This window comes from Pseudophryne corroboree, chromosome 2 (assembly GCF_028390025.1).
Source record: "Pseudophryne corroboree isolate aPseCor3 chromosome 2, aPseCor3.hap2, whole genome shotgun sequence".
Taxonomy (NCBI): Eukaryota; Metazoa; Chordata; class Amphibia; order Anura; family Myobatrachidae; genus Pseudophryne; species Pseudophryne corroboree.
In genome coordinates this window covers 1,029,244,389-1,029,272,193 of record NC_086445.1, presented here as the reverse complement: position 1 = coordinate 1,029,272,193, position 27,805 = coordinate 1,029,244,389, and the positions used below count along the sequence as shown (strand labels likewise).

Here is a 27,805-nt window from a genome sequence, read left to right as displayed (position 1 = left end):
CAACTAGGAAAGGATAATGGGCTGAGAGGTGATCCCAGCAAAACAAATGTAAAATAACTTTCAGTCTCCGTAACTGAACTTAAAGAGGAAATGTTGCCTGCATACACTGTAGCAAAGCATCTTGTTAACTGAACAAATATTTATGACTGGAGCATATACGTTCACAAGGAGCCAGTGACATCACTGAGAGTGCAGCCTATCCAGTCACTACGAACCAGTGACATCACAGAGTGCAGCCTATCCAGTCACTAGCAACCAGTAACATCACTGAGAATGCAGCCTATCCAGTCACTAGGTACCAGTGCCATCACTGAGAGTACAGCCTATCCAGTCACTAGGAACCAGTGCCATCACTGAGAGTGCAGCCTATCCTGTCACTAGGAACCAATGACATCACTGAGAGTGCAGCCTATCCATTCACTAGGGACCAGTGCCATCACTGAGAGTACAGCCTATCCAGTCACTAGGAACCAGTGCCATCACTGAGAGTGCAGCCTATCCAGTCACTAGGTACCAGTGCCATCACTGAGAGTACAGCCTATCCAGTCACTAGGAACCAGTGCCATCACTGAGAGTGCAGCCTATCCAGTCACTAGGAACCAATGACATCACCGAGAGTGCAGCCTATCCAGTTACTAGGAACCAGTGACATCACTGAGAGTGGAGCCTATCCAGTCACTAGGAACCAGTGACATCACTGAGAGTGCAGCCTATCCAGTCACTAGGAACCAGTGACATCACTGAGAGTGGAGCCTATCCAGTCACTAGGAACCAGTGACATCACTGAGAGTGCAGCCTATCCAGTCACTAGGAACCAGTGACATCACTGCGAGTGCAGCCTATCCAGACACTAGGAACCAGTGACATCACTGCGAGTGCAGTCTATCCAGTCACTGGGAACCAGTGACATCACTGAGAGTGCAGCCTATCCATTCACTAGGAACCAGTGACATCACTGAGAGTGCAGCCTATCCAGTCACTAGGAACCAGTGACATCACTGCAAGTGCAGCCTATCCAGTCACTAGGAGTCAGTGACATCACTGAGAATGCAGCCTATCCATTCACTAGGAACCAGTGACATCACTGAGAATGCTGCCTATCCATTCACTAGGAACCAGTGAAATCACTGAGAATGCAGCCTATCCAGTTACTAGGAACCAGTGACATCACTGAGAGTGCAGCCTATCCATTCACTAGGAAGCAGTGACATCACTGAGAATGTAGCCTATCCATTCACTAGAACCAGTGACATCACTGAGAATGTAGCCTATCCAGTTACTATGAACCAGTGACATCACTGAGAGTGCAGCATATCCATTCACTGGGAACCAGTGACATCACGAGAGAGCAGCCTATCCAGTTACTGGGAACCAGTGACATCACTGAGAGTGCAGCCTATCCAGTCACTAGGAACCAGTGACATCACTGAGAGTGCAGCCTATCCAGTCACTAGGAACCAGTGACATCACTGAGAATGCAGCCTATCCATTCACTAGGAACCAGTGACATCACTGAGAATGCAGCCTATCCAGTTACTAGGAACCAGTGACATCACTGAGAGTGCAGCCTATCCAGTCACTAAGAACCAGTGACATCACTGAGAATGCAGCCTATCCATTCACTAGGAACCAGTGACATCACTGAGAATGTAGCCTATCCAGTTACTAGGAACCAGTGACATCACTGAGAGTGCAGCATATCCATTCACTGGGAACCAGTGACATCACAGGGAGAGCAGCCTATCCAGTCACTGGGAACCAGTGACATCACTGAGAGTGCAGCATATCCATTCACTGGGAACCAGTGACATCACAGGGAGAGCAGCCTATCCAGTCACTGGGAACCAGTGACATCACTGAGAGTGCAGCCTATCCAGTCACTAGGAACCAGTGACATCACTGAGAGTGCAGCCTATCCAGTCACTAGGAACCAGTGACATCACTGAGAATGCAGCCCATCCAGTCACTAGGAACCAGTGACATCACCGAGAATGCAGCTTATCCATTCACTAGGAACCAGTGACATCACTGAGAATGCAGCCTATCAAGTTACTAGGAACCAGTGACATCACTGAGAGTGCAGCCTATCCAGTCACTAAGAACTAGTGACATCACTGAGAATGTAGCCTATCCAGTTACTAGGAACCAGTGACATCACTGAGAGTGCAGCCTATCCAGTCACTAGGAACCAGTGACATCACGGGGAGAGCAGCCTATTTATTCACTAGGAACCAGTGACATCACTGAGAGTGCAGCCAATCCAGTCACTAGGAACCAGTGACATCACTGAGAGTGCAGCCTATCCAGTCACTAAGAACCAGTGACATCACTGAGAGTGCAGCCTATCCAGTCACTAGGAACCAGTGACATCACTGAGAGAGCAGCCTGTCCAGTCACTAGGAACCAGTGACATCACTGAGAGTGCAGCCTATCCAGTCACTAAGAACTAGTGACATCACTGAGAATGTAGCCTATCCAGTTACTAGGAACCAGTGACATCACTGAGAGTGCAGCCTATCCAGTCACTAGGAACCAGTGATATCACGGGGAGAGCAGCCTATTTATTCACTAGGAACCAGTGACATCACTGAGAGTGCAGCCAATCCAGTCACTAGGAACCAGTGACATCACTGAGAGTGCAGCCAATCCAGTCACTAGGAACCAGTGACATCACTGAGAGTGCAGCCTATCCAGTCACTAAGAACCAGTGACATCACTGAGAGTGCAGCCTATCCAGTCACTAGGAGCCAGTGACATCACTGAGAATGTAGCCTATCCAGTCACTAGGAACCAGTGACATCACTGAGAGAGCAGCCTATCCAGTCACTAAGAACCAGTGACATCACTGAGAGCAATTCAATTGTTTGTGCGCCTGTTTGTGCAATTCAATTGTTTGTGCGCCTGTTAGCAGTGGTACACGCATGCCTCCTTGCAGCCTCCTGAGGTAGTGAGCAGAAACGTGCGCAGTTTTTAAAATGGGTGTCCTGTTCCGGAGCAAACATTTGCATATCTCCCAATATAAAGTGATGTCACATATAGCTATACAAATACGGGCCCCCAAAACATCTGAATCGCCCCCCTACAGTCCCGTGAAGCCTGTCTGCCCACTGCTTCTGCACTCTTTCTTGCTGCAGCACGTTGGGGGAACACAGCACTCTGCCAGCGTGAATGACGCCTGTTGACCCTTGCACTGCGGAATGCTGCACAGTTCTGAGCTGGCGGACACTGGGTCTCATTCTATAGTGTTATTAGGATGCGTTTTGCGCCTTCAGCGGAGACCAGCATTCGAAGGTGCTGTATTTCCAATTCAAACACACAACGCAACATCTGCACCTGTCCTGGGATAGTCTCACTTCTACTTAAATGCAAATAAAGCTAAATGGAGCCGTTTTATGTAATGACGGAGCAGTAGTCTGCGGCCGGACTGTGATGGGGCGTTTCCACTTCTGTACAATACGCCGGCTGACATGTTTCCACCTCTTCACATTCCTTGTCACACCTCTAAGCTGGCGGAGAGCAGGTGTTGTGTCACTACGTAATGGAATGTCACACAGTCACCCATGGTGAATCATCCGCTGCTACAAACATTTTATCACTGAAACATTTTACTTTAATATCTTAGATTTACATTTCTTTACCCAATAACTATAATGTGTTCTAGGCACCTGTTTACTCCACTCAGTAATAAATATCTCCTTGCTATTCAGACTGATGCACCTTCTGTAGCGTTAGCGGCTAAATACAAAGTAAATTAAGTGTGTAAAGAGGCAATTTAATATGGACCTTTAAAACAAATTAAATCTGAGCTTCACCTAAAATGCAGAAATGGAAATATGGAAGGACAGCAGTGGGACTGCGACAGAAGAGCCGGGATCACCTCTGGTAGTGCCCGAGCAAGGAATGCTGCTGGCTAGCAAACTTACAAGGTTCCCCTTAAATGCTGATCGGTGCTTTTGAGAGAAATGTAAAAGAATTGGAGGGTTAATTCATGCCGGAGAGGGCAGCGTTTGATTATCTGCAGATGGTGATGGCAATGAGGTTGCAAATGGCTTCATGATGAAGCTTGAAACCAAGCTATTTTGATGTAGTGCAAGGGGCTTGTCTACCCTTTCATGCTCAGTATAGGTAACAATGCCTAAGGGCCTGGGGGGTCCAGTTAAGCCATACAATAGACACAAGAGAACAAGGAACTGACTCTAAAGGACCTGGTTGTCCTAAGATCTCCCAATTTTACCTCATTGCCACAGAAAGGCCGCAGCCAGAAGAGCAGACTGAGAATGTGTCTGTGGGCGACTGCAGGTGTTGTTGGACAGATTAGCGGCATACAGTATAAAAAAACAATGATGCAGGGTGGGTCCAGGGGCATGATTGGCTGGACAAAGGTGTGCGTCTCAGGGGTCACAGAGGAGTGGCGACAAAACTCCCCAAAGTGGAGAAACTTGAATGAGATAATAAATTGTTTTCTATTGAGACATATTATTATGCAGGGGGGGGGGGGGGGCGTAGACATTATAATGATGGCGTCTCCATTAGCTAAAATTCTCTCCATCTGACATAAGGTCTCTGCCGCTACACCAATGTCTCAGCTGGGTTTCGGGGTCTCACCTTGTGTTAGAGCTGCAGGGTGGGGGAGATTGCTGTTCAGCTTCTCCCACAAGTACGTGGGCCTGGGAATCCCTTCCTCCGAGTGGCAAGACAGAGTGATGTCGCTCCCGACGTCTAGCGAACCCTGGATGTTGCAAAGGGGGTCGGATGGAGGCACTGAGGGGGACAAAACACATTACTGGACATCAGACTGAGACACTATTCAGGGGTGAAGATTTATTAAAAGAGACGTTATCCTTAAATCTCTCGCTCCCCTTCACTGTAACTACGGGGTCCCTTCTTTGGAACCCCCATCATCTGCACAGTCTGCTCACACACAGAGGGAGCACAATCTGGAATAGGCCTTTCTGCACCACATGCCTACAAGTGGCTGGCGTACGAAGCCCCGACACCATTTATTATGGCGCTGGGGCTGCCGTGTCAGAGGCCCATGGTGCTGTTGCGAGCAGGTCAGGTGGCGGGCCGGATTAGCGCTCTGTTGCGGCCTGCCCTAAACTGGACCGTCCTTTCTGGGGTCTCCAATGCCCTCAGTGCAAAGTTCAGATAAGTGAGTCAAAGTACGATTAAAAAATTATGCATAAAATGTGAATAATAATTTATGTCATCACAAACATCAGTAGTTTGATGTCAGTATATTTGCTCTGGGGATTCCCGTTTTCACCATTTGTTAGGGATGTGAGGGCTGAATCCAGAACTGGTCACCAACCCTGCTCACAAGATAAAATGGCCTCCTCTGATGTGTGATCCCCAAGCTCTGAACCCTACTACCGTGACTTAAATTTCACAACTTGCAATGCCTCCACTGAAATCAAAGTTACCTAGTCCCACGGAAAGTCCGGGAAACTCCTGATTGTTCAGGTAGTCCATCAGACTCCTGGAAAAGTGGGTGGATCTCCTGCCTCACACCCATCTCCTAGTGCAGAGGGCAGGATGGGAAGACTGAGCACTGAGGGAACGGTCGGGGGAGGGGGCAATATGATGTCATTTGTGTAATTTTTGCCTCACCCCCAGCCCACTGTTCATGTCATTTTGCTGCTCTGGGGTCTAATAAAACGAGTAGCCAAACCATCTGCATCTCCTCTCGGGTGTGCTATAGAAGACGTTCAGTAACTAGACAGACAGTCATTAGGTTGATCCCATATAGTCCACATGCATTAAGTCAACGGGGTCAAAAGGGGGGTCGTAGGCCACGCGGATGGTAAACCAAAAAGTTGAAAAACGTAAAAAAAAAAAAAAAACTTGTATGAATGTTGACCATTGTCATGTCAACTTTTTGACCCTTTCAACCTTGGAATGTGTTTGCTGGGTCGACCCTATTTAGGTCGACAGGTACTAGGCTCACACCTGGAAAAGGTAGACATGGGAAAATGTCAACATGAGTGGTTTTTTTTTTGGTGTTGTTTTCTACAAAAAGTGACCGGGAACCCCAGTTAGTGCACCGTGTACCCTCACATGGCTCACTTCGCTCGCCATGCAGGCTACTATTCCCAATCGTAGTCCACATGCATCGTAAAGTATGAAAAAGTTCAAAAATTTTGAAAAATTCATGTCAACCTTTTTGTGTGTCGACCCTTTTCAGGTGTTGACCTAATGCACGTCGACCAAAAATGGTCAACCTATTGACTGTCGACCTATGTGAGGTCGAACTATGGACCATATCACCTCAATCTTAGTAAATGTCTATCTTTTACACAGTGACCTTTTGACCCTGTAGACCATATGGCGTCGACCTATACACGGGAACCCTCTGCTCTCCTGGCTTCTCTTGGAAATGAGGAATGAAAAGTCAGCAAGAATGATTGAAGAGGACGCGGCTTTCTGTATTTCTTAGAACACATTCTTATTTTTTTGTGTTCTCTTTATTAGCACATTAGGCAGGAATATTTTTAGATTTTTTTGGCCATTTTATATTGGTCACTGTTAGTTTCTCATAATTACAACACCTCCAACGATACATCAGAATATGTTATATACTAACGCTCTCCAGCATTGGGACCCATAACTCACCTAATACGGTAAATCCCACAACGCCAATGTTGCGCAGGGCCCGGTCAGGGAAGTTGTTCACCATGCACTGGTAGGTCCCGGTGTCGGACAGCTGAGTGTTGTTTATATATATGGAGGCGTTTGTGTTTGGCATGGTTTGCATAAAACCCACTCGGCCTTGGAACTGCGCTGCGGTAGTGAAAACCTGGCCGCCCTGATAGATAATGATCTGGAAGAAGGAAAAACATAATTACATATACATGATCCTCGTTATTATAAACAATGTTGCTAAGATATACAGTATTTACAAACTCCAATACATCATAACTGCACAAATGGTCATTACTGAAGTCATTGCTCTTACTGTGAATTACTACAGATCAGGGTTGGGGAAAAAAACAAAACAAAAAAAAACCCAGTTTAAACCATTTTTGTTTTTTGTTTTTTTGCATTAATGTTTTAATTAAGAAATTGAGTACTGCTTATATTATTAATCCTGTGAAACGGGTGTAGTATGGTATGCCGGTGGCTGGGCTCCCGGCGCTCAGCATACCGGCGCCGGAATCCCGACAGATGGGCGAGCGAAAATGAGCCCCTTGCGTGTTCGCTGCGCTCGCCACGCTATCTATTCTCCCTCCAGGGGGGTCCTGAACCCCCAAGAGGGAGAAAAGGTGTCGGGATTCCGGCGCCGATATACTGAGCACCGGGATCCCAACAGCCGGCAAACTAAATACCACCCCTGTGAAACATTGCTATGTATTAGAAACCTTGATCAACCATGTGTAACCCTTGGTTACGTATACTAATAATGTGCTATACACTACTAAACTATTGACATTCAGTGCCTCCACCCAAGCTTAACTCTAGATGTTATATATTATTTTTTTAATATTAGGCTGGCTTGGGGCAGCTAGTAATATTTCTATTTAATAGATAATATTAACACCCAGCTAATATTAACACCCTACACACTGCTTTCTTGTGTCTAAACAAAAGTAACAATTTTAATAGTGATGGTAGTATAAATAAGAATTTACTTACCGATAATTCTATTTCTCGTAGTCCGTAGTGGATGCTGGGGACTCCGTAAGGACCATGGGGAATAGCGGCTCCGCAGGAGACTGGGCACATCTAAAGAAAGCTTTAGGACTATCTGGTGTGCACTGGCTCCTCCCCCTATGACCCTCCTCCAAGCCTCAGTTAGGATACTGTGCCCGGACGAGCGTACACAATAAGGAAGGATTTTGAATCCCAGGTAAGACTCATACCAGCCACACCAATCACACCGTACAACTTGTGATCTGAACCCAGTTAACAGCATGATAACAGAGGAGCCTCTAGAAAAGATGGCTCACTACAGCAATAACCCGATTTTTTTTTTTTTGGTAACAATAACTATGTACCAGTATTGCAGACAATCCGCACTTGGGATGGGCGCCCAGCATCCACTACGGACTACGAGAAATAGAATTATCGGTAAGTAAATTCTTATTTTCTCTAACGTCCTAAGTGGATGCTGGGGACTCCGTAAGGACCATGGGGATTATACCAAAGCTCCCAAACGGGCGGGAGAGTGCGGATGACTCTGCAGCACCAATTGAGAGAACTCCAGGTCCTCCTCAGCCAGGGTATCAATTTTGTAGAATTTTACAAACGTATTTGCTCCTGACCAAGTAGCTGCTCGGCAAAGTTGTAAAGCCGAGACCCCTCGGGCAGCCGCCCAAGATGAGCCCACCTTCCTTGTGGAGTGGGCATTTACAGATTTTTGGCTGTGGCAGGCCTGCCACAGAATGTGCAAGCTGAATTGTACTACAAATCCAACGAGCAATAGTCTGCTTAGAAGCAGGAGCACCCAGCTTGTTGGGTGCATACAGGATAAACAGCGAGTCAGATTTTCTGACTCCAGCCGTCCTGGAAACATATATTTTCAGGGCCCTGACAACGTCTAGCAACTTGGAGTCCTCCAAGTCCCTAGTAGCCGCAGGCACCACAATAGGTTGGTTAAGGTGAAACGCTGAAACCACCTTAGGGAGAAACTGAGGACGAGTCCTCAATTCCGCCCTGTCCGAATGGAAAATCAGATAAGGGCTTTTACAGGATAAAGCCGCCAATTCTGACACGCGCCTGGCCCAGGCCAGGGCCAACAGCATGACCACTTTCCATGTGAGATATTTTAACTCCACAGATTTAAGTGGTTCAAACCAATGTGACTTTTGGAACCCAAAAAACTACATTGAGATCCCAAAGTGCCACTGGAGGCACAAAAGGAGGCTGTATATGCAGTACCCCTTTTACAAACGTCTGAACTTCAGGGACTGAAGCTAGTTCTTTTTGGAAGAAAATTGACAGGGCCGAAATTTGAACCTTAATGGACCCCAATTTCAGGCCCATAGACACTCCTGTTTGCAGGAAATGTAGGAATCGACCCAGTTGAATTTCCTCCGTCGGGCCTTACTGGCCTCGCACCACGCAACATATTTTCGCCAAATGCGGTGATAATGTTTTGCGGTTACATCCTTACTGGCTTTGATCAGGATAGGGATGACTTCATACGGAATGCCTTTTTTCTTTCAGGATCCGGCGTTCAACCGCCATGCCGTCAAACGCAGCCGCGGTAAGTCTTGGAACAGACAGGGTCCTTGTTGGAGCAGGTCCCTTCTTAGAGGTAGAGGCCACGGATCCTCCGTGAGCATCTCTTGAAGTTCCGGTTACCAAGTCCTTCTTGGCCAATCCGGAGCCACGAATATAGTGCTTACTCCTCTCCATCTTATCAATCTCAGTACCTTGGGTATGAGAGGCAGAGGAGGGAACACATACACTGACTGGTACACCCACGGTGTTACCAGAGCGTCTACAGCTATTGCCTGAGGGTCCCTTGACCTGGCGCAATACCTGTCGAGTTTTTCCCAACGGTTTATAATCATGTGGTAGACTTCTGGGTGAAGTCCCCACTCTCCCGGGTAGAGGTCGTGCTGAGGAAGTCTGCTTCCCAGTTGTCCACTCCCGGAATGAATACTGCTGACAGTGCTATCACATGATTTTCCGCCCAGCGAAGAATCCTTGTAGCTTCTGCCATTGCCCTCCTGCTTCTTGTGCCACCCTGTCTGTTTACGTGGGTGACTGCCGTGATGTTGTCCGACTGGATCAACACCGGCTGACCTTGAAGCAGAGGTCTTGCTAAGCTTAGAGCATTGTAAATGGCCCTTAGCTTCAGGATATTTATGTGAAGTGATGTCTCCAGGCTTGACCATAAGCCCTGGATATTCCTTCCCTGTGTGACTGCTCCACAGCCTCGCAGGCTGGCATCCGTGGTCACCAGGACCCAGTCCTGAATGCCGAATCTGCGGCCCTCTAGAAGATGAGCACTCTGCAACCACCACAGGAGGGACACCCTTGTCCTTGGTGACAGGGTTATCCGCTGATGCATCTGAAGATGCGACCCGGACCATTTGTCCAGCAGGTCCCACTGGAAAGTTCTTGCGTGGAATCTGCCGAATGGGATTGCTTCGTAGGAAGCCACCATTTTACCCAGAACCCTTGTGCATTGATGCACTGAGACTTGGCTCGGTTTTAGGAGGTTCCTGACTAGCTCGGATAACTCCCTGGCTTTCCCCTCCGGGAGAAACACCTTTTTCTGGACTGTGTCCAGGATCATCCCTAGGAACAGAAGACAAGTCGTCGGAACCAGCTGCGATTTTGGAATATTGAGAATCCAATCGTGCTGCCGCAACACTACCTGAGATAGTGCTACACCGACCTCCAACTGTTCCCTGGATCTTACCCTTATCAGGGAATCGTCCAAGTAAGGGATAACTAAAATTCCCTTCCTTCGAAGGAATATCATCATTTCGGCCATTACCTTGGTAAAGACACGGGGTGCCGTGGACCATCCATACGGCAGCGTCTGAACTGATAGTGACAGTTCTGTACCATAAACCTGAGGTACCCTTGGTGAGAAGGGTAAATTTTGACATGAAGGTAAGCATTCTTGATGTCCCGAGACATCATGTAGTCCCCTTCTTCCAGGTTCGCAATCACTGCTCTGAGTGACTCAATCTTGAATTTGAACCTCTGTATGTAAGTGTTCAAAGATTTTAGATTTAGAATCGGTCTCACCGAGCCGTCCGGCTTCGGTACCACAACAGTGTGGAATAATACCCCGTTCCCTGTTGCAGGAGGGGTACCTTGATTATCACCCTGCTGGGAATACAGCTTGTGAATGGCTTCCAAAACTGTCTCCCTGTCAGAAGGAGACATCGGTAAAGCCGACTTTAGGAAAACGGCGAGGGGGAGACGTCTCGAATTCTAATTTGTACCCCTGAGATGTCACCTGAAGGATCCAGGGGTCTACTTGCGAGTGAGCCCACTGCGCGCTGAAATTCATTGAGACGGGCCCCCCACCGTGCCTGATTCTGCTTGTAAAGCCCCAGCGTCATACTGAGGGCTTGGCAGAGGCGGGAGAGGGTTTCTGTTCCTGGGAACTGGCTGATTTCTGCAGCCTTTTTCCTCTCCCTCTGTCACGGGGCAGACATGAGGAACATTTTGCCTGCTTGTCCACGAAAAGACTGCGCCTGATAATACGGCGTCTTCTCATGTTGAGAGGTGACCTGGGGTACAAACGTGGATTTCCCAGCTGTTGCCGTGGCCACCAGGTCTGAAAGACCGACCCCAAATAACTCCTCCCCTTATTAAGGCAATACTTCCAAATGCCGTTTGGAATACGCATCACCTGACCACTGACGTGTCCATAACCCTCTACTGGTAGAAATGGACAACGCACTTAGACTTGATGCCAGTCGGCAAATATTCCGCTGTGCATCACGCATATATAGAAATGCATCTTTTAAATGCTCTATAGGCAAAATATACTGTCCCTATCTAGGGTATCAATATTTTCAGTCAGGGAATCCGACCACGCCAACCCAGCACTGCACATCCAGGCTGAGGCGATTGCTGGTCGCAGTATAACACCAGTATGTGTGTAAATACATTTTAGGATACCCTCCTGCTTTCTATCAGCAGGATCCTTAAGGGCGGCCATCTCAGGAGAGGGTAGAGCCCTTACAAGCGTGTGAGCGCTTTATCCACCCTAGGGGGTGTTTCCCAACGCACCCTAACCTCTGGCGGGAAAGGATATAATGCCAATAACATTTTAGAAATTATCAGTTGTTATCGGGGGAAAACCACGCATCATCACACACCTCATTTAATTTCTCAGATTCAGGAAAACTACAGGTAGTTTTTCCTCACCGAACATAATACCCCTTTTTGGTGGTACTCGTATTATCAGAAATGTGTAAAACATTTTTCATTGCCTCAATCATGTAACGTGTGGCCCTACTGGAAGTCACATTTGTCTCTTCACCGTCGACACTGGAGTCAGTATCCGTGTCGGCGTCTATATCTGCCATCTGAGGTAACGGGCGCTTTAGAGCCCCTGACGGCCTATGAGACGTCTGGACAGGCACAAGCTGAGTAGCCGGCTGTCTCATGTCAACCACTGTCTTTTATACAGAGCTGACACTGTCACGTAATTCCTTCCAACAGTTCATCCACTCAGGTGTCGACCCCCTAGGGGGTGACATCACTATTACAGGCAATCTGCTCCGTCTCCACATCATTTTTCTCCTCATACATGTCGACACAAACGTACCGACATACAGCACACACACAGGGAATGCTCTGATAGAGGACACGACCCCACTAGCCCTTTGGGGAGACAGAGGGAGAGTTTGCCAGCACACACCAAAGCGCTATATATATACAGGGATAACCTTATATAAGTGTTTTTCCCCTTATAGCTGCTGTATTGTTAATACTGCGCCTAATTAGTGCCCCCCTCTCTTTTTTAACCCTTTCTGTAGTGTAGTGACTGCAGGGGAGAGCCAGGGGAGCTTCCCTCCAACGGAGCTGTGAGGGAAAATGGCGCCAGTGTGCTGAGGAGATAGGCTCCGCCCCTTTTTCGCGGACTTTTCTTCTGCTTTTTTATGGATTCTGGCAGGGGTTAAAATTCATCCATATAGCCCTGGGGGCTATATGTGATGTATTTTCGCCAGCCAAGGTGTTTTTATTGCTGCTCAGGGCGCCCCCCCCTAGCGCCCTGCACCCTCAGTGACCGAAGTGTGAAGTGTGCTGAGGAGCAATGGCGCACAGCTGCGGTGCTGTGCGCTACCTTGGTGAAGACAGGATGTCTTCTGCCGCCGATTTTCCGGACCTCTTCTGTCTTCTGGCTCTGTAAGGGGGCCGGCGGCGCGGCTCTGGGACCCATCCATGGCTGGGCCTGTGATCGTCCCTCTGGAGCTAATGTCCAGTAGCCTAAGAAGCCCAATCCACTCTGCACGCAGGTGAGTTCGCTTCTTCTCCCCTTAGTCCCTCGATGCAGTGAGCCTGTTGCCAGCAGGTCTCACTGAAAATAAAAAACCTAAACTAAAACTTTCACTAAGAAGCTCAGGAGAGCCCCTAGTGTGCACCCTCTCGTTCGGGCACAAAGATCTAACTGAGGCTTGGAGGAGGGTCATAGGGGGAGGAGCCAGTGCACACCAGATAGTCCTAAAGCTTTCTTTAGATGTGCCCAGTCTCCTGCGGAGCCGCTATTCCCCATGGTCCTTACGGAGTCCCCAGCATCCACTTAGGACGTTAGAGAAATATCACAAAGATTGTAATATGACAAGAAAATACATTTTGTAAGTCGCACGTTCCCTTCTAATCCTACCCTCAAGGCCTATACAGTTTTACCTGAATGCAATACAAAAAAATAAGAATTTACTTACCGATAATTCTATTTCTCATAGTCCGTAGTGGATGCTGGGGACTCCGTCAGGACCATGGGGATTAGCGGCTCCGCAGGAGACAGGGCACAAAAGTAAAAGCTTTAGGATCAGGTGGTGTGCACTGGCTCCTCCCCCCATGACCCTCCTCCAAGCCTCAGTTAGGATACTGTGCCCGGACGAGCGTACACAATAAGGAAGGATTTTGAATCCCGGGTAAGACTCATACCAGCCACACCAATCACACTGTACAACCTGTGATCTGAACCCGGTTAACAGCATGATAACAGCGGAGCCTCTGAAAAGATGGCTCACAACAATAATAACCCGATTTTTGTAACAATAACTATGTACAAGTATTGCAGACAATCCGCACTTGCGATGGGCGCCCAGCATCCACTACGGACTACGAGAAATAGAATTATCGGTAAGTAAATTCTTATTTTCTCTGACGTCCTAAGTGGATGCTTGGGACTCCGTCAGGACCATGGGGATTATACCAAAGCTCCCAAACGGGCGGGAGAGTGCGGATGACTCTGCAGCACCGAGTGAGAGAACTCCAGGTCCTCCTCAGCCAGGGTGTGCCCCTTACCAAGTAGCAGCTCGGCAAAGTTGTAAAGCCGAGACCCCTCGGGCAGCCGCCCAAGATGAGCCCACCTTCCTTGTGGAATGGGCATTTACATATTTTCGCTGTGGCAGGCCTGCCACAGAATGTGCAAGCTGAATTGTACTACACATCCAACTAGCAATCGTCTGCTTAGAAGCAAGAGCACCCAGTTTTTTGGGTGCATACAGGATAACAGCAAGTCAGTTTTCCTGACTCCAGCCGTCCTGGAAACCTATATTTTCAGGGCCCTGACAACATCTAGCAACTTGGAGTCCTCCAAGTCCCTAGTAGCCGCAGGTACCACAATAAGCTGGTTCAGGTGAAACGCTGACACCACCTTAGGGAGAAACTGGGGACGAGTCCGCAGCTCTGCCCTGTCCGAATGGACAATCAGATATGGGCTTTTGTGAGACAAAGCCGCCAATTCTGACACTCGCCTGGCCGAGGCCAGGGCCAACATCATGGTCACTCTCCATGTGAGATATTTCAAATCCACAGATTTGAGCGGTTTAAACCAATGTGATTTGAGGAATCCCAGAACTACGTTGAGATCCCACAGTGCCACTGGAGGCACAAAAGGGGGTTGTATATGCAGTACTCCCTTGACAAACTTCTGGACTTCAGGAACTGAAGCCAATTCTTTCTGGAAGAAAATCGACAGGGCCGAAATTTGAACCTTAATGGACCCCAATTTGAGGCCCATAGACACTCCTGTTTGCAGGAAATGCAGGAATCGACCGAGTTGAAATTTCTTCGTGGGGCCTTCCTGGCCTCACACCACGCAACATATTTTCGCCACATGTGGTGATAATGTTGTGCGGTCACCTCCTTCCTGGCTTTGACCAGGGTAGGAATGACCTCTTCCGGAATGCCTTTTTCCCTTAGGATCCGGCGTTCAACCGCCATGCCGTCAAACGAAGCCGCGGTAAGTCTTGGAACAGACATAGTACTTGCTGAAGCAAGTCCCTTCTTAGCGGCAGAGGCCATGAGTCCTCTGTGAGCATCTCTTGAAGTTCCGGGTACCAAGTCCTTCTTGGCCAATCCGGAGCCACGAGTATAGTTCTTACTCCTCTACGTCTTATAATTCTCAGTACCTTAGGTATGAGAAGCAGAGGAGGGAACACATACACCGACTGGTACACCCACGGTGTTACCAGAACGTCCACAGCTATTGCCTGAGGGTCTCTTGACCTGGCGCAATACCTGTCCAGTTTTTTGTTCAGGCGGGACGTCATCATGTCCACCTTTGGTCTTTCCCAACGGTTCACAATCATGTGGAAGACTTCCCGATGAAGTCCCCACTCTCCCGGGTGGAGGTCGTGCTGAGGAAGTCTGCTTCCCAGTTGTCCACTCCCGGAATGAACACTGCTGACAGTGCTATCACATGATTTTCCGCCCAGCGAAGAATCCTTGCAGTTTCTGCCATTGCCCTCCTGCTTCTTGTGCCGCCCTGTCTGTTTACGTGGGCGACTGCCGTGATGTTGTCCCACTGGATCAATACCGGCTGACCTTGAAGCAGAGGTCTTGCTAAGCTCAGAGCATTGTAAATTGCTCTTAGCTCCAGTATATTTATGTGGAGAGAAGTCTCCAGACTTGATCACACTCCCTGGAAATTTTTTCCTTGTGCGACTGCTCCCCAGCCTTTCAGGCTGGCATCCGTGGTCACCAGGACCCAGTCCTGAATGCCGAATCTGTGGCCCTTTAGTAGATGAGCACTCTGCAGCCACCACAGAAGAGACACCCTTGTCCTTGGAGACAGGGTTATCCGCTGATGCATCTGAAGATGCGATCCGGACCATTTTTCCAGCAGATCCCACTGAAAAGTTCTTGAGTGAAATCTGCCGAATGGAATCGCTTCGTAAGAAGCCACCATTTTTCCCAGGACCCTTGTGCAATGATGCACTGACACTTTTCCTGGTTTTAGGAGGTTCCTGACTAGCTCGGATAACTCCCTGGCTTTCTCCTCCGGGAGAAACACCTTTTTCTGGACTGTGTCCAGAATCATCCCTAGGAACAGCAGACGTGTCGTCGGAGACAGCTGCGATTTTGGAATATTTAGAATCCACCCGTGCTGTCGTAGAACTACTTGAGATAGTGCTACTCCGACCTCCAACTGTTCTCTGGACCTTGCCCTTATCAGGAGATAGTCCAAGTAAGGGATAATTAAGACGCCTTTTCTCTGAAGAAGAATCATCATTTCGGCCATTACCTTGGTAAAGACCCGGGGTGCCGTGGACAATCCAAACGGCAGCGTCTGAAACTGATAGTGACAGTTTTGTACCACGAACCTGAGGTACCCTTGGTGAGAAGGGCAAATTGGGACATGGAGGTAAGCATCCTTGATGTCCAGGGACACCATATAGTCCCCTTCTTCCTGGTTCGCTATCACTGCTCTGAGTGACTCCATCTTGATTTGAACCTTTGTATGTAAGTGTTCAAATATTTCAGATTTAGAATAGGTCTCACCGAGCCGTCTGGCTTCAGTACCACAATATAGTGTGGAATAATACCCCTTTCCTTGTTGTAGGAGGGGTACTTTGATTATCACCTGCTGGGAATACAGCTTGTGAATTGTTTCCAATACTGCCTCCCTGTCGGAGGGAGACGTTGGTAAAGCAGACTTCAGGAACCTGCGAGGGGGAGACGTCTCGAATTTCCAATCTGTACCCCTGGGATACTACTTGTAGGATCCAGGGGTCCACTTGCGAGTGAGCCCACTGCGCGCTGAAACTCTTGAGACGACCCCCCACCGCACCTGAGTCCGCTTGTACGGCCCCAGCGTCATGCTGAGGACTTGGCAAAAGCGGTGGAGGGCTTCTGTTCCTGGGAATGGGCTGCCTGCTGCAGTCTTCTTCCCTTTCCTCTATCCCTGGGCAGATATGACTGGCCTTTTGCCTGCTTGCCCTTATGGGAACGAAAGGACTGAGGCTGAAAAGACGGTGTCTTTTTCTGCTGAGATGTGACTTGGGGTAAAAAAGGTGGATTTTCCAGCTGTTGCCGTGGCCACCAGGTCCGATGGACCGACCCCAAATAACTCCTCCCCTTTATACGGCAATACTTCCATGTGCCGTTTGGAATCTGCATCACCTGACCACTGTCGTGTCCATAAACATCTTCTGGCAGATATGGACATCGCACTTACTCTTGATGCCAGAGTGCAAACATCCCTCTGTGCATCTCGCATATATAGAAATGCATCCTTTAAATGCTCTATAGTTAATAAAATACTGTCCCTGTCAAGGGTATCAATATTTTCAGTCAGGGAATCCGACCAAGCCACCCCAGCGCTGCACATCCAGGCTGAGGCGATCGCTGGTCGCAGTATAACACCAGTATGTGTGTATATACTTTTTAGGATATTTTCCAGCCTCCTATCAGCTGGCTCCTTGAGGGCGGCCGTATCTGGAGACGGTAACGCCACTTGTTTTGATAAGCGTGTGAGCGCCTTATCCACCCTAAGGGGTGTTTCCCAACGCGCCCTAACTTCTGGCGGGAAAGGGTATAACGCCAATAATTTTCTATCGGGGGAAACCCACGCATCATCACACACTTCATTTAATTCATCTGATTCAGGAAAAACTACAGGTAGTTTTTTCACACCCCACATAATACCCTCTTTGTGGTACTTGTAGTATCAGAAATATGTAACACCTCCTTCATTGCCCTTAACATGTAACGTGTGGCCCAAATGGAAAATACGTTTGTTTCTTCACCGTCGACACTGGAGTCGGTGTCCGTGTCGACCGACTGAGGTAAATGGGCGTTTTAAAGCCCCTGACGGTGTTTGAGACGCCTGGACAGGTACTAATTGGTTTGCCGGCCGTCTCATGTCGTCAACCGACCTTGCAGCGTGTTGACATTATCACGTAATTCCCTAAATAAGCCATCCATTCCGGTGTCGACTCCCTAGAGAGTGACATCACCATTACAGGCAATTGCTCCGCCTCCTCACCAACATCGTCCTCATACATGTCGACACACACGTACCGACACACAGCACACACACAGGGAATGCTCTGATAGAGGACAGGACCCCACTAGCCCTTTGGGGAGACAGAGGGAGAGTTTGCCAGCACACACCAAAACGCTATAATTATACAGGGACAACCTTTATATAAGTGTTTTTCCCTTATAGCATCTTAATATATATAATCATATCGCCAAATTAGTGCCCCCCCTCTCTGTTTTAACCCTGTTTCTGTAGTGCAGTGCAGGGGAGAGCCTGGGAGCCTTCCCACCAGCATTTCTGTGAGGGAAAATGGCGCTGTGTGCTGAGGAGAATAGGCCCCGCCCCCTTTTCGGCGGGCTTCTTCTCCCATTTTTCTGAGACCTGGCAGGGGTTAAATACATCCATATAGCCCCAGGGGCTATATGTGATGTATCTTTTAGCCAGTATAGGTATTTCATTGCTGCCCAGGGCGCCCCCCCCAGCGCCCTGCACCCTCAGTGACCGCTGGTGTGAAGTGTGCTGACAACAATGGCGCACAGCTGCAGTGCTGTGCGCTACCTCATGAAGACTGAAAAGTCTTCTGCCGCCGGTTTCTGGACCTCTTCACTCTTCGGCATCTGCAAGGGGGTCGGCGGCGCGGATCTGGGACCGGACTCCATGGCTGGGCCTGTGTTCGATCCCTCTGGAGCTAATGGTGTCCAGTAGCCTAAGAAGCCAATCCATCCTGCACGCAGGTGAGTTCACTTCTTCTCCCCTAAGTCCCTCGTAGCAGTGAGCCTGTTGCCAGCAGGACTCACTGAAAATAAAAAACCTAACAAAACTTTTACTCTAAGCAGCTCTTTAGGAGAGCCACCTAGATTGCACCCTTCTCGGCCGGGCACAAAAATCTAACTGAGGCTTGGAGGAGGGTCATGGGGGGAGGAGCCAGTGCACACCACCTGATCCTAAAGCTTTTACTTTTGTGCCCTGTCTCCTGCGGAGCCGCTAATCCCCATGGTCCTGACGGAGTCCCCAGCATCCACTTAGGACGTCAGAGAAATTACCTTTTGGTAGCTAATGAATATTGCCTAGGCAGATATATAAAAAATATTTCTAGGTGTACACCTGGATTGCAATACTAAATGTTATGCATAACATACTTCACATATACATCAGTGTTGGGTTACTATTCAGTAATTTTACAAAACTGTATTCAATTCTTAATATCTCACATATATATATATATGTGTATTATTACAAGGGCATATCCTTTGTTGCTGTTCAATAAATCAGTTTGTGTGCTGAACTCCTTCCAATCTCGTTTTAGAGATTAATATGTTAATTGAATTTTTCATATGTTAACGTAGAACATGTTATTCTGACTTGGTCGATTCCACAGGGTAAATTATTCTCACCTAGCCAAACAGTATCTGTATCAGTTTTGTTTCCTTTACTACTGTATCCAATATATGGAAAGTCTGGCAGTGCTCCCAGTATATATATATATAGTTACTTTGTTGAGCCAAACAGCACTGATACAATTAATGTGTCTTTTAAAGTTACCAAAGTATTGTTGAGCTTGCCTGTCAGTGTACTCCAGATGTCTTTCTTATAGGCACACTATACTTGGAAAATCACTCCTTATATTGTAACTGGATAGGGTGGCTTGTTGTATTGAAGATGTTTGTGTATTAGGCTCAAAACTTTCTTGGCACTAGTGCTCTATAGTCCTTACATGCAGCTCATTAAATGTCAAAGTTCAAGATGAGCTAGTGGTATATCATAGCTTAAGTGTCTGTGAATACTGCAGGTGAATGCAAATTATAGTTCTCACCCGTCCACGAATATCTGGACTCACAGCTTCCTCTGAAACGGTTTTACGATGCTCTGAGCTGGTATTGCTGACACTGTCTCTCCTTCAACTCTGTCCTCAGTAGCTTGGTCCCAACTACACCTGGCTCTCCCTCTCTCTCTGGCGCAGTAGGGTGATCGGCTGAACTTCTGCTGCCTTGACCCGGTTGGGCTCAGGATGGCGTTAACACCGAATGGCCCTCTCCGCTTTGCCTGCCACTGATGTATACAGTGAATAGTTGTGGCAGACAGAGATACCGTGGTGTACCTGGCTCTTAGAACCCAGCTTGCTGCCTCATAAACCTTCCCCACAGTCCACTCTATGTTTACAGCAAGTGAAGTGGCTGTGAGTGTAGTCATGAGCATTGCTATAGTACCTATAGGCATGCATAGGATATAGCTGCTTTAGTCTCCCTGCCGCTCACTGGATGTTTACAGCGAGAATGAGTGGCAGCCAGGGAAACCTCAGCACCACTACCCAATGCGCCTGTACCCAGGATTTTGCTCAGGTACTGGCCACAGTCCCACTGCTCATCCACTGCCCAATGTACAGCTCTTAGTGGCAGGGATAGCAAGTAGGAACAGCGCACTGACCGAGGGATCTGCAGACTGCCGGTCAGCGCTGAGGAGCCCACTTTTATCTCTCTCCCTCCCCAGGCTCGTGCTGACCGGCAGATCCTCATTGGTGGCCTCTCATCCCTGGCGCCAATCAGCGCGTCTCCCCGTCTCCAGCGGCTCGCGGTTAGAACAGCGAGCACGTGAGTCTCTGCTTCCCGCCCGGCAGACTGTTACTATCGTGGCGCGTGAAGCAGATAGGTGTCTCGAGGCACTGTTCTTGCCGCCCTTGCAGGCTATCTCCATTCGGCTTGGAGCGGCAAGTAGGGACTTAGCTTATGACAGACTTCAGCTGTAAGTCTGTCAGACCAGCTGTCCAGTGCTATAAACCCACATGTCAACTACTACCAACATTGGACATACATATATATTATAACAACATAAATGAATTTCACTTACATTAACTTTTATATTATATATTTTTTTATATTATAGGTGCTATATAAATATTTATCTATTTATTTATTACATGGCTACACATGTTTTACTGCTTTCTAACATGAACAATCCAGTTATTAGGCTTTGATTTGATTTAATTTACATCTCTCATAAAAACCATTTTTACAGCTTATTATTCCTGTTACATCTGAATATATGTAGATAGACTAAATATACTAAAAACATGCAAAGTACACTCAGAGATAGATGAAATGGAAAATAAGAATGTTAGCTGTGCCTTTCTCCTGTGCTATAGGATTGGTAGGGGAGGAGATCGTGGAGTCTTAGCTGATGCTAGGCAGATTTAGTACCTCTCTGATCTGGTTCACCCTCCCTATTTCTCTGTTGTGTGTGAATTTACTGCATTAGTTCAAGCTCACTCAAATGAAGACCACAAGCAACAAGAATGTGGACTAATATTAGGGGAATTCCCCTTATAATAAGCTATTTTTAAGAAGTCATGCAACGTGCCTGTTGTCACATTAAAAACAGTCACGCCAACTTCCGCTGTGCTTCATCTGCGACTTTGCGCATGTTTAAAAGTAATTCTTGTGCGTCTTAACTGCGCTGGGTGGCTCGCGCTGTATGGTATATAGATACTAGTGTATAAGGACACCTCTGTAGGTGGATGCACATACTGCAATTTCAATAGTAGCACCAAGAAAATCCCTCTGTGTCTACTTTTACGGAAATGATCGTCAAACTGTAAATACTGCATCTGCATCAGGCATAAGGACCCAGGATAGTCTATCTACCATCATCTAGGTCTGGGGTGGGGAACCTCAGGCCCGAGGGCCGTATATGGCCCGCAGAGCCACTTGATCTGGCCCGGCCAGGCTCACCTAGCCAGGCGCCCGCTGAGAATTTGTTACTAGTGGGCGTCTGGCTTCTTACCCTCAGTAGCAGCCGGAGGCAGGAGCTCACTCCTGAGCTCCGGCTTCCGGCTCTGACAGTGTGCGTGTGCTGCTGTGCGGTGTTATGGGAGAGATGACATGACTTCTCTTCCATAGTTCTGTAGAGCGAGCGGTAAGGCGGAGGGCAACGGTCCAGTAGCAGGAGCGGGGCTGGTGAGTATTGTTTTTTTTTTTTCCTTTTAATGTGTGTGTGTAAGCGTCGCTACTAGGGGGCATATCAACTGACTGGTGGCATATCTAATGGAGCATGACAAGTGACTGGGGGCATACTTACTGGGGTCATATAAACTGGGGCATAACAACTGACTGGGTTGAATATCTACTGGGGGCATAACTACTGACTGGGGGCATAACTACTGACTGGGGGCATATCTACTGGGGCATATCTACTGGGGGCAGGCTAATTTTTAAGTTGATAATTTTTGTATGGCCCCCGAAAGATTTTCTAAATATCCAAATGGCCCTTGGTAGAAAAAAGGTTCCCCACCCCTGATCTAGGTTAATGCCATAACTCAGCTGACACAGAAGACCTCTGACTCTTTTACCCCTAAGATGCCGCTGCAGTTGTTATAGAATGTCTTTTATGGCCTAAGTGAGCTCTATCACTACGGAAGCGTTTGACCCGAGGTCCTGGTGGTCGCAGGAACAGATAAAGATTATAGTGGGAAATGTATCAAATCTTGGAGAGAGATAAAGTGGAAAGAGATAAAGTCCCAACCAATCAGCTCCTGACATTTTTCAAACGCAGCCTGAAATATGGCAGTTAGGAGCTGATTGGCTGGTATTTTATCCCTCTCCAAAGTTTTATACATCTCCCCCTTAATCCCGGCTCCAGGTAAGTTTGGTGAAAAGTGGCGAGTACTGTATATCGGAGAAGGGGAGAATAAGTAACTAAACATTACTATATTATATATAATCACATAATAAAACTACAATTCCCGTAGTTTGTTTATATAAAGGCATAATTATACCTTCTTACCTGCTCAGGTTGGTTGGCATTGGACAAAGGGGTAACAGTCCAGATAATGTTGAGGTTCGTGAGCGCCGCACTGGTGGTAAAAGTGCATAAGAGTCCGGCGGACTGACCTCGGGCCACCTGTATATTCTCCTTTTCTATGATCACCTGCAGAGCAGTAACTAAACCTGCAATGTAAGAGAGACAAGAGAGAGAGGCGCGTTACTCCTGTGAGACATTGTGTTACTGGTGAGAAAGAGCGTGTTACCCCTGTGAGACAGCGTGTTACTGGCGGGAAAGGGCGTGTTACCCCTGTGAGACAGCGTGTTACTGGCGGGAAAGGGCGTGTTATCCCTGTGAGACAGCGTGTTACTGGCGGGAAAGGGCGTGTTACCCCTGTGAGACAGCGTGTTACTGGCGGGAAAGGTCGTGTTACCCCTGTGAGACAGCGTGTTACTGGCGAGAAAGGGCGTGTCACCCCTGTGAGACATTGTGTTACTGGTGGAAGAGGGCGTGTTACCCCGTGAGACATCGCGCTACTGGCGAGAGAAGGTGTGTTACCCTTGTGAGACAGAGTCTTACTGGCCGCACAATGACCCTGAATCTACTTATTGTGTGTCTATCTCTGGTCACATTACACCTCATCTAAACAAGAGAAGCCCATTAATAATATTACATTATGAGGACACTGTGATATTCAATACCTGCTGCTCAGTTTCTCTCTGTGACAGCAGCAGACAGAGCAAAACTAGGTCTTTATAATAAAATGTAGCAGCTGGTTTGTTGAAAAGTGTTTGATTAGTAAAACCTGGTATTGTGCTATTTGCAAGAAAATTTGGCCACTTGCAGGCAACATTCCACTGTAGTTACTGCAATTACTGTACTTCAGCTGCACCAAGCAATTATCATCATTATTTTACAATGAGTACTTCATCCCCCAGACATTTATAGAGGGAAACATATACATATGGAACTGGAAGCCCAACTTGTAGTTCCATAGGTATATATTTTGATATATAAGGTTAGTTCCCAAACTCAGTCCTCAAGCCATCCTAACAGTCCAGGATTTAAGGATATCCATGGTTAAGCACAAAAGGTTAAATTATACTCCAGGAGAGGAAGTGTAGCTGGCAAGTTCGGGGACTGAGGCCGGTTTCTTGGGTGATTAGGCCCCGCCCATGTAGTTGCAGAAATGCCTCAATTTGCAACTCCGTGTGAAGGGGGCGGGGTAAATGATGCAATTTGCATCATTTAGCCCTGCCCCCTCCACACACACTTGCTAATCACTGCATTATCTCCCCATCCTGCCACTTCACTAGGAAAGTGGGCGGGATGTGGGAGTTCCACCCACTCTTCCGGGGGTGTGGGGGACTACCCCAAAAAATCATCATCCTCCGCAGCTTCCAGGAGTAGAAAAGTATGGGTTAAATCAAAGAGACTGGGGCACTAATTAAGTCACCTGTGCCCAAGAATGGATATCCTTAAAACCTGGACTGTTGGGGTGCCTTGAGGACCAAGTTTGGGAACCTCCGATATATACAGTATAAAATAATATGATTAATTGCCTGGAATTTCCATTATAAAATAAAAGGTTCTTTATTTCGTTAAGTAAAGCATTTTATCTGTTAATATCGCCCATCCTCAGACGATGACCGCTAGAGGAGGAGGGTGGCTTGCATCTGCGCGCCCTTACTGCACCATACTCGCAGGACTCTCCGCGAATACAGACAAACATTTAATGAAAGACAGTGTAAGTAATTTGAGCGTTCCTGTAATGAACAGTAATCCCCATCTGGGAGAATCGATAAAAGGAACGCGCCAATGTCTACAAAATCACTGATGTAAATGGAAAACTGCAGGAACGGAAATAAATGTTTAGCAGCTAAGGCGAGAGCTTGGGAATACCCAGGGAAATTACTACGGTGCAGGGTATGGAGTTGGTTATTGCCGCAAAGAAGTTCCGCAGCTTCTCCCAGTGGTTCTATCACACCTGAATACTGGTTGGGAGTAATACGGATTTCAGTGCCCCAGTTCCCAATAATGCCATTATTGTGTTTTCCACCAGAAAGACATCACTTTGTTCTAAGGAAGACAGAGGTTTCCTTTCATTCCTATCATTATGCAGCTTCCATGTGATAGGAGTGCGGTGGAGTCTGGATTTCCAGGGCGGAAGATTCTGAAATAAGGAATAATAGAGATAAGCCCGGAAGGACACTCTGTCCCCTCTTTCTGCTCCATAAAGCGAGTACAGTGCTTTTCAATAAGGCCCGCCTGGCTCCTGGCTGCTAAAAGCTGTGTCGCTAACCTTGCCGGCCTCCCACCAGCCAGCCATTAACTCTATAATGCAGAACAGTCAGCGCACACTTCCATACACGCACCGTATACTATTACCATTTCTATCACGCTGCATATGGGTATATAAGCAGGCTAGAACAGCCATGGCTATGGCAGGCTAGTACAACTACAAGAGAACTGCAGGCATAGACTGTTTTTAATTAGTATATTTTCCGATATGGCAAATGATTTACATAAATATATGTGGCGCCATATAAATAAATCATAATAATAATAGCAAACTGAAACAGACTCTAAAAGGAAGTCATAGTTATCTCTCCCCTGGAACGCCCAGGAGACCCCTTTGGATTATATAGTCCTCACCTGCCACAGGGTGAGCGTAGTCCTGTCATTGTCTGCATCATCAAGCCCCGCCCACTCCAATAATATATATTATATGCCTGTAATCACTTCATTTTTGCACAATATATATAATCCTACTGACCTGTGTGTCCCCGACGTGTGCAGTTTCACACAGACGTGCACCGGGCAGGGTTATCGTAACTTATGGGCTCACTGGGCAGCTGGACCTTGATTCTAGGGGCCTTCAAGCAGGGGTGGGTGGGGCTGAGGTACAGAATACCATCTGGCTGCTCTGATTTTGAATTACACTGAGGCTGCAGTCAGTCAATGGCGGTCTGCATGCTGATTGGTGGATGGCTGGAGTTATCCACCAATCAGTGTGCTTACAGCCATTCACTGTATGGAAGCATGTGGAGAGACAGTTCTGGACTACTGGAGAGTAAATTATCATTATTTTAATTTATTCACGAGAATGTGTGGTTGGGGGCCCTAGTGCATTGCTTTGCCCAGGGCCTACACTGCTATTAACATGACTCTGGCACCGGGTACACCTACTGACTATAGTTACCCACTGAAGGATAATCTGCTCGATCCCACCTTCCTGCACAGCTCACTGCAATCCCACCTAACCTAACAGTATACCCCAGTCTCCCCCTCCTCCTGCACAGTTCACCCCAATCTCTCCTCCCGACACAGCTCACCCCAATCTCTCCTCCCAACACAGCTCACCCCAATCTCTCCTCCCAACACAGCTCACCCCAATCTCTCCTCCCAACACAGCTCACCCCAATCTCTCCTCCCAACACAGCTCACCCCAATCTCTCCTGCCAACACAGCTCACCCCAATCTCTCCTCCCAACACATATCACCCTAATCTCTCCTCCCAACACAGATTACCCTGATCCCACCTCACCCCAATCCCTCCCAACACAGCTCATCCCAATACCTCCTCCCCACACACCTCACCCCCTCAATCTCTCCTCCCCACACACCTCACACCAATCTCTCCACCCAACACAGATCACCCTGATACCACCTCACCCCAATCCCTCCCAATACATCTCACCCCGATCCCAGCTACCCACACACCTCACACCAATCTCTCCACCCAACACAGATCACCCTGATACCACCTCACCCCAATCCCTCCCAACACAGCTCACCCCAATCTCTCCTCCCCACACACCAATCTCTCCTCCCAACACAGCTCACCCCAATCTCTCCTCCCTGCACACCTCACCCCAATCTCTCCTCCCAACACAGCTCACCCCAATCTCTCCTCCCAACACAGCTCACCCCAATCTCTCCTCCCAACACAGCTCACCCCAATCCCACCTCCCCACCCCAATCTCTCCTCCCAACACACAACACTCCAATCTCTCCTCCCTCTATAGTTCACCCCAATCTCACCTCCCCACATACCTCACCACAAACCCACCTAACCTAACAGTTTACCCCAGTCTCCCTCCTCCCAACAGTTCTTCCCATTCCCACCAGCCTCCACAGCTCACTCCAAACTCCCTCTACAGCTCACATCTCTCCTGCCCTCACAGCTCTACCCAATCTCGCCTGCCCTCACAGCGCTCCCCAATCTCGCCTGCCCTCACAGCTCTCCCCAATCTCTCCTGCCCTAACAGCTCTCCCCAATCTCGCCTGCCCTCACAGCTCACCCCAATCTCGCCTGCCCTCACGGCTCTCCCCAATCTCGCCTGCCCTCACGGCTCTCCCCAATCTCGCCTGCCCTCACGGCTCTCCCCAATCTCGCCTGCCCTCACGGCTCTCCCCAATCTCGCCTGCCCTCACGGCTCTCCCCAATCTCTCCTGCCCTCACGGCTCTCCCCAATCTCTCCTGCCCTCACGGCTCACCCCAATCTCGCCTGCCCTCACAGCTCTCCCCAATCTCGCCTGCCCTCACAGCTCTCCCCAATCTCTCCTGCCATCACAGCTCCGATCTCTCCTGCCCTCACAACTCACCCCAATCTCTCCTACCCTCACAGCTCACCCCAATCTCTCCTGCCCTCACAGCTCTCCCCAATCTCTCCTGCCCTCACAGCTCACCCCGATCTCTCCTGCCCTCACAGCTCTCCCCAATCTCTCCTGCCCTCACAACTCACCCCAATCTCTCCTGCCCTCACAGCTCACCCCAATCTCTCCTGCCCTCACAGCTCTCCCCAATCTCTCCTACCCTCACAGCTCACCCCAATCTCTCCTGCCCTCACAGCTCTCCCCAATCTCGCCTCTCCCCGATCTCTCCTGCCCTCACGGCTCACCCCGATCTCTCCTGCCCTCACGGCTCACCCCGATCTCTCCTGCCCTCCCGGCTCACCCCGATCTCTCCTGCCCTCCCGGCTCACCCCGATCTCTCCTGCCCTCACAACTGGATAGTCTGTACTAAGCGTCTCTCCTCTTAGACTAAATTTAGACTAAAATTGGAGTTACACAGACTGTAATAAATAAAAAGACGGGGGAAACAGCTCAATCACACAATAACTAAAAGTATAA

The 27,805-nt window shown here is 48.3% G+C and overlaps 1 protein-coding gene across 2 annotated transcripts in view; it reads right to left on the bottom strand.

The window, feature by feature from the left end:
- Positions 1–27,805, bottom strand: part of IGSF11 (immunoglobulin superfamily member 11) — a 423,226-nt gene that overhangs the window by 15,450 nt on the left and 379,971 nt on the right. For both annotated transcript variants that reach the window (XM_063956773.1, XM_063956774.1), the window contains exons 2-4: positions 22,691–22,854; positions 6,613–6,820; positions 4,606–4,761 (exon numbers count right to left, since the gene is read on the bottom strand). In XM_063956773.1, coding sequence (XP_063812843.1) covers positions 4,606–4,761; positions 6,613–6,820; positions 22,691–22,854 — 528 coding nt within the window. The remainder of the gene's footprint in view (positions 1–4,605; positions 4,762–6,612; positions 6,821–22,690; positions 22,855–27,805) is intronic.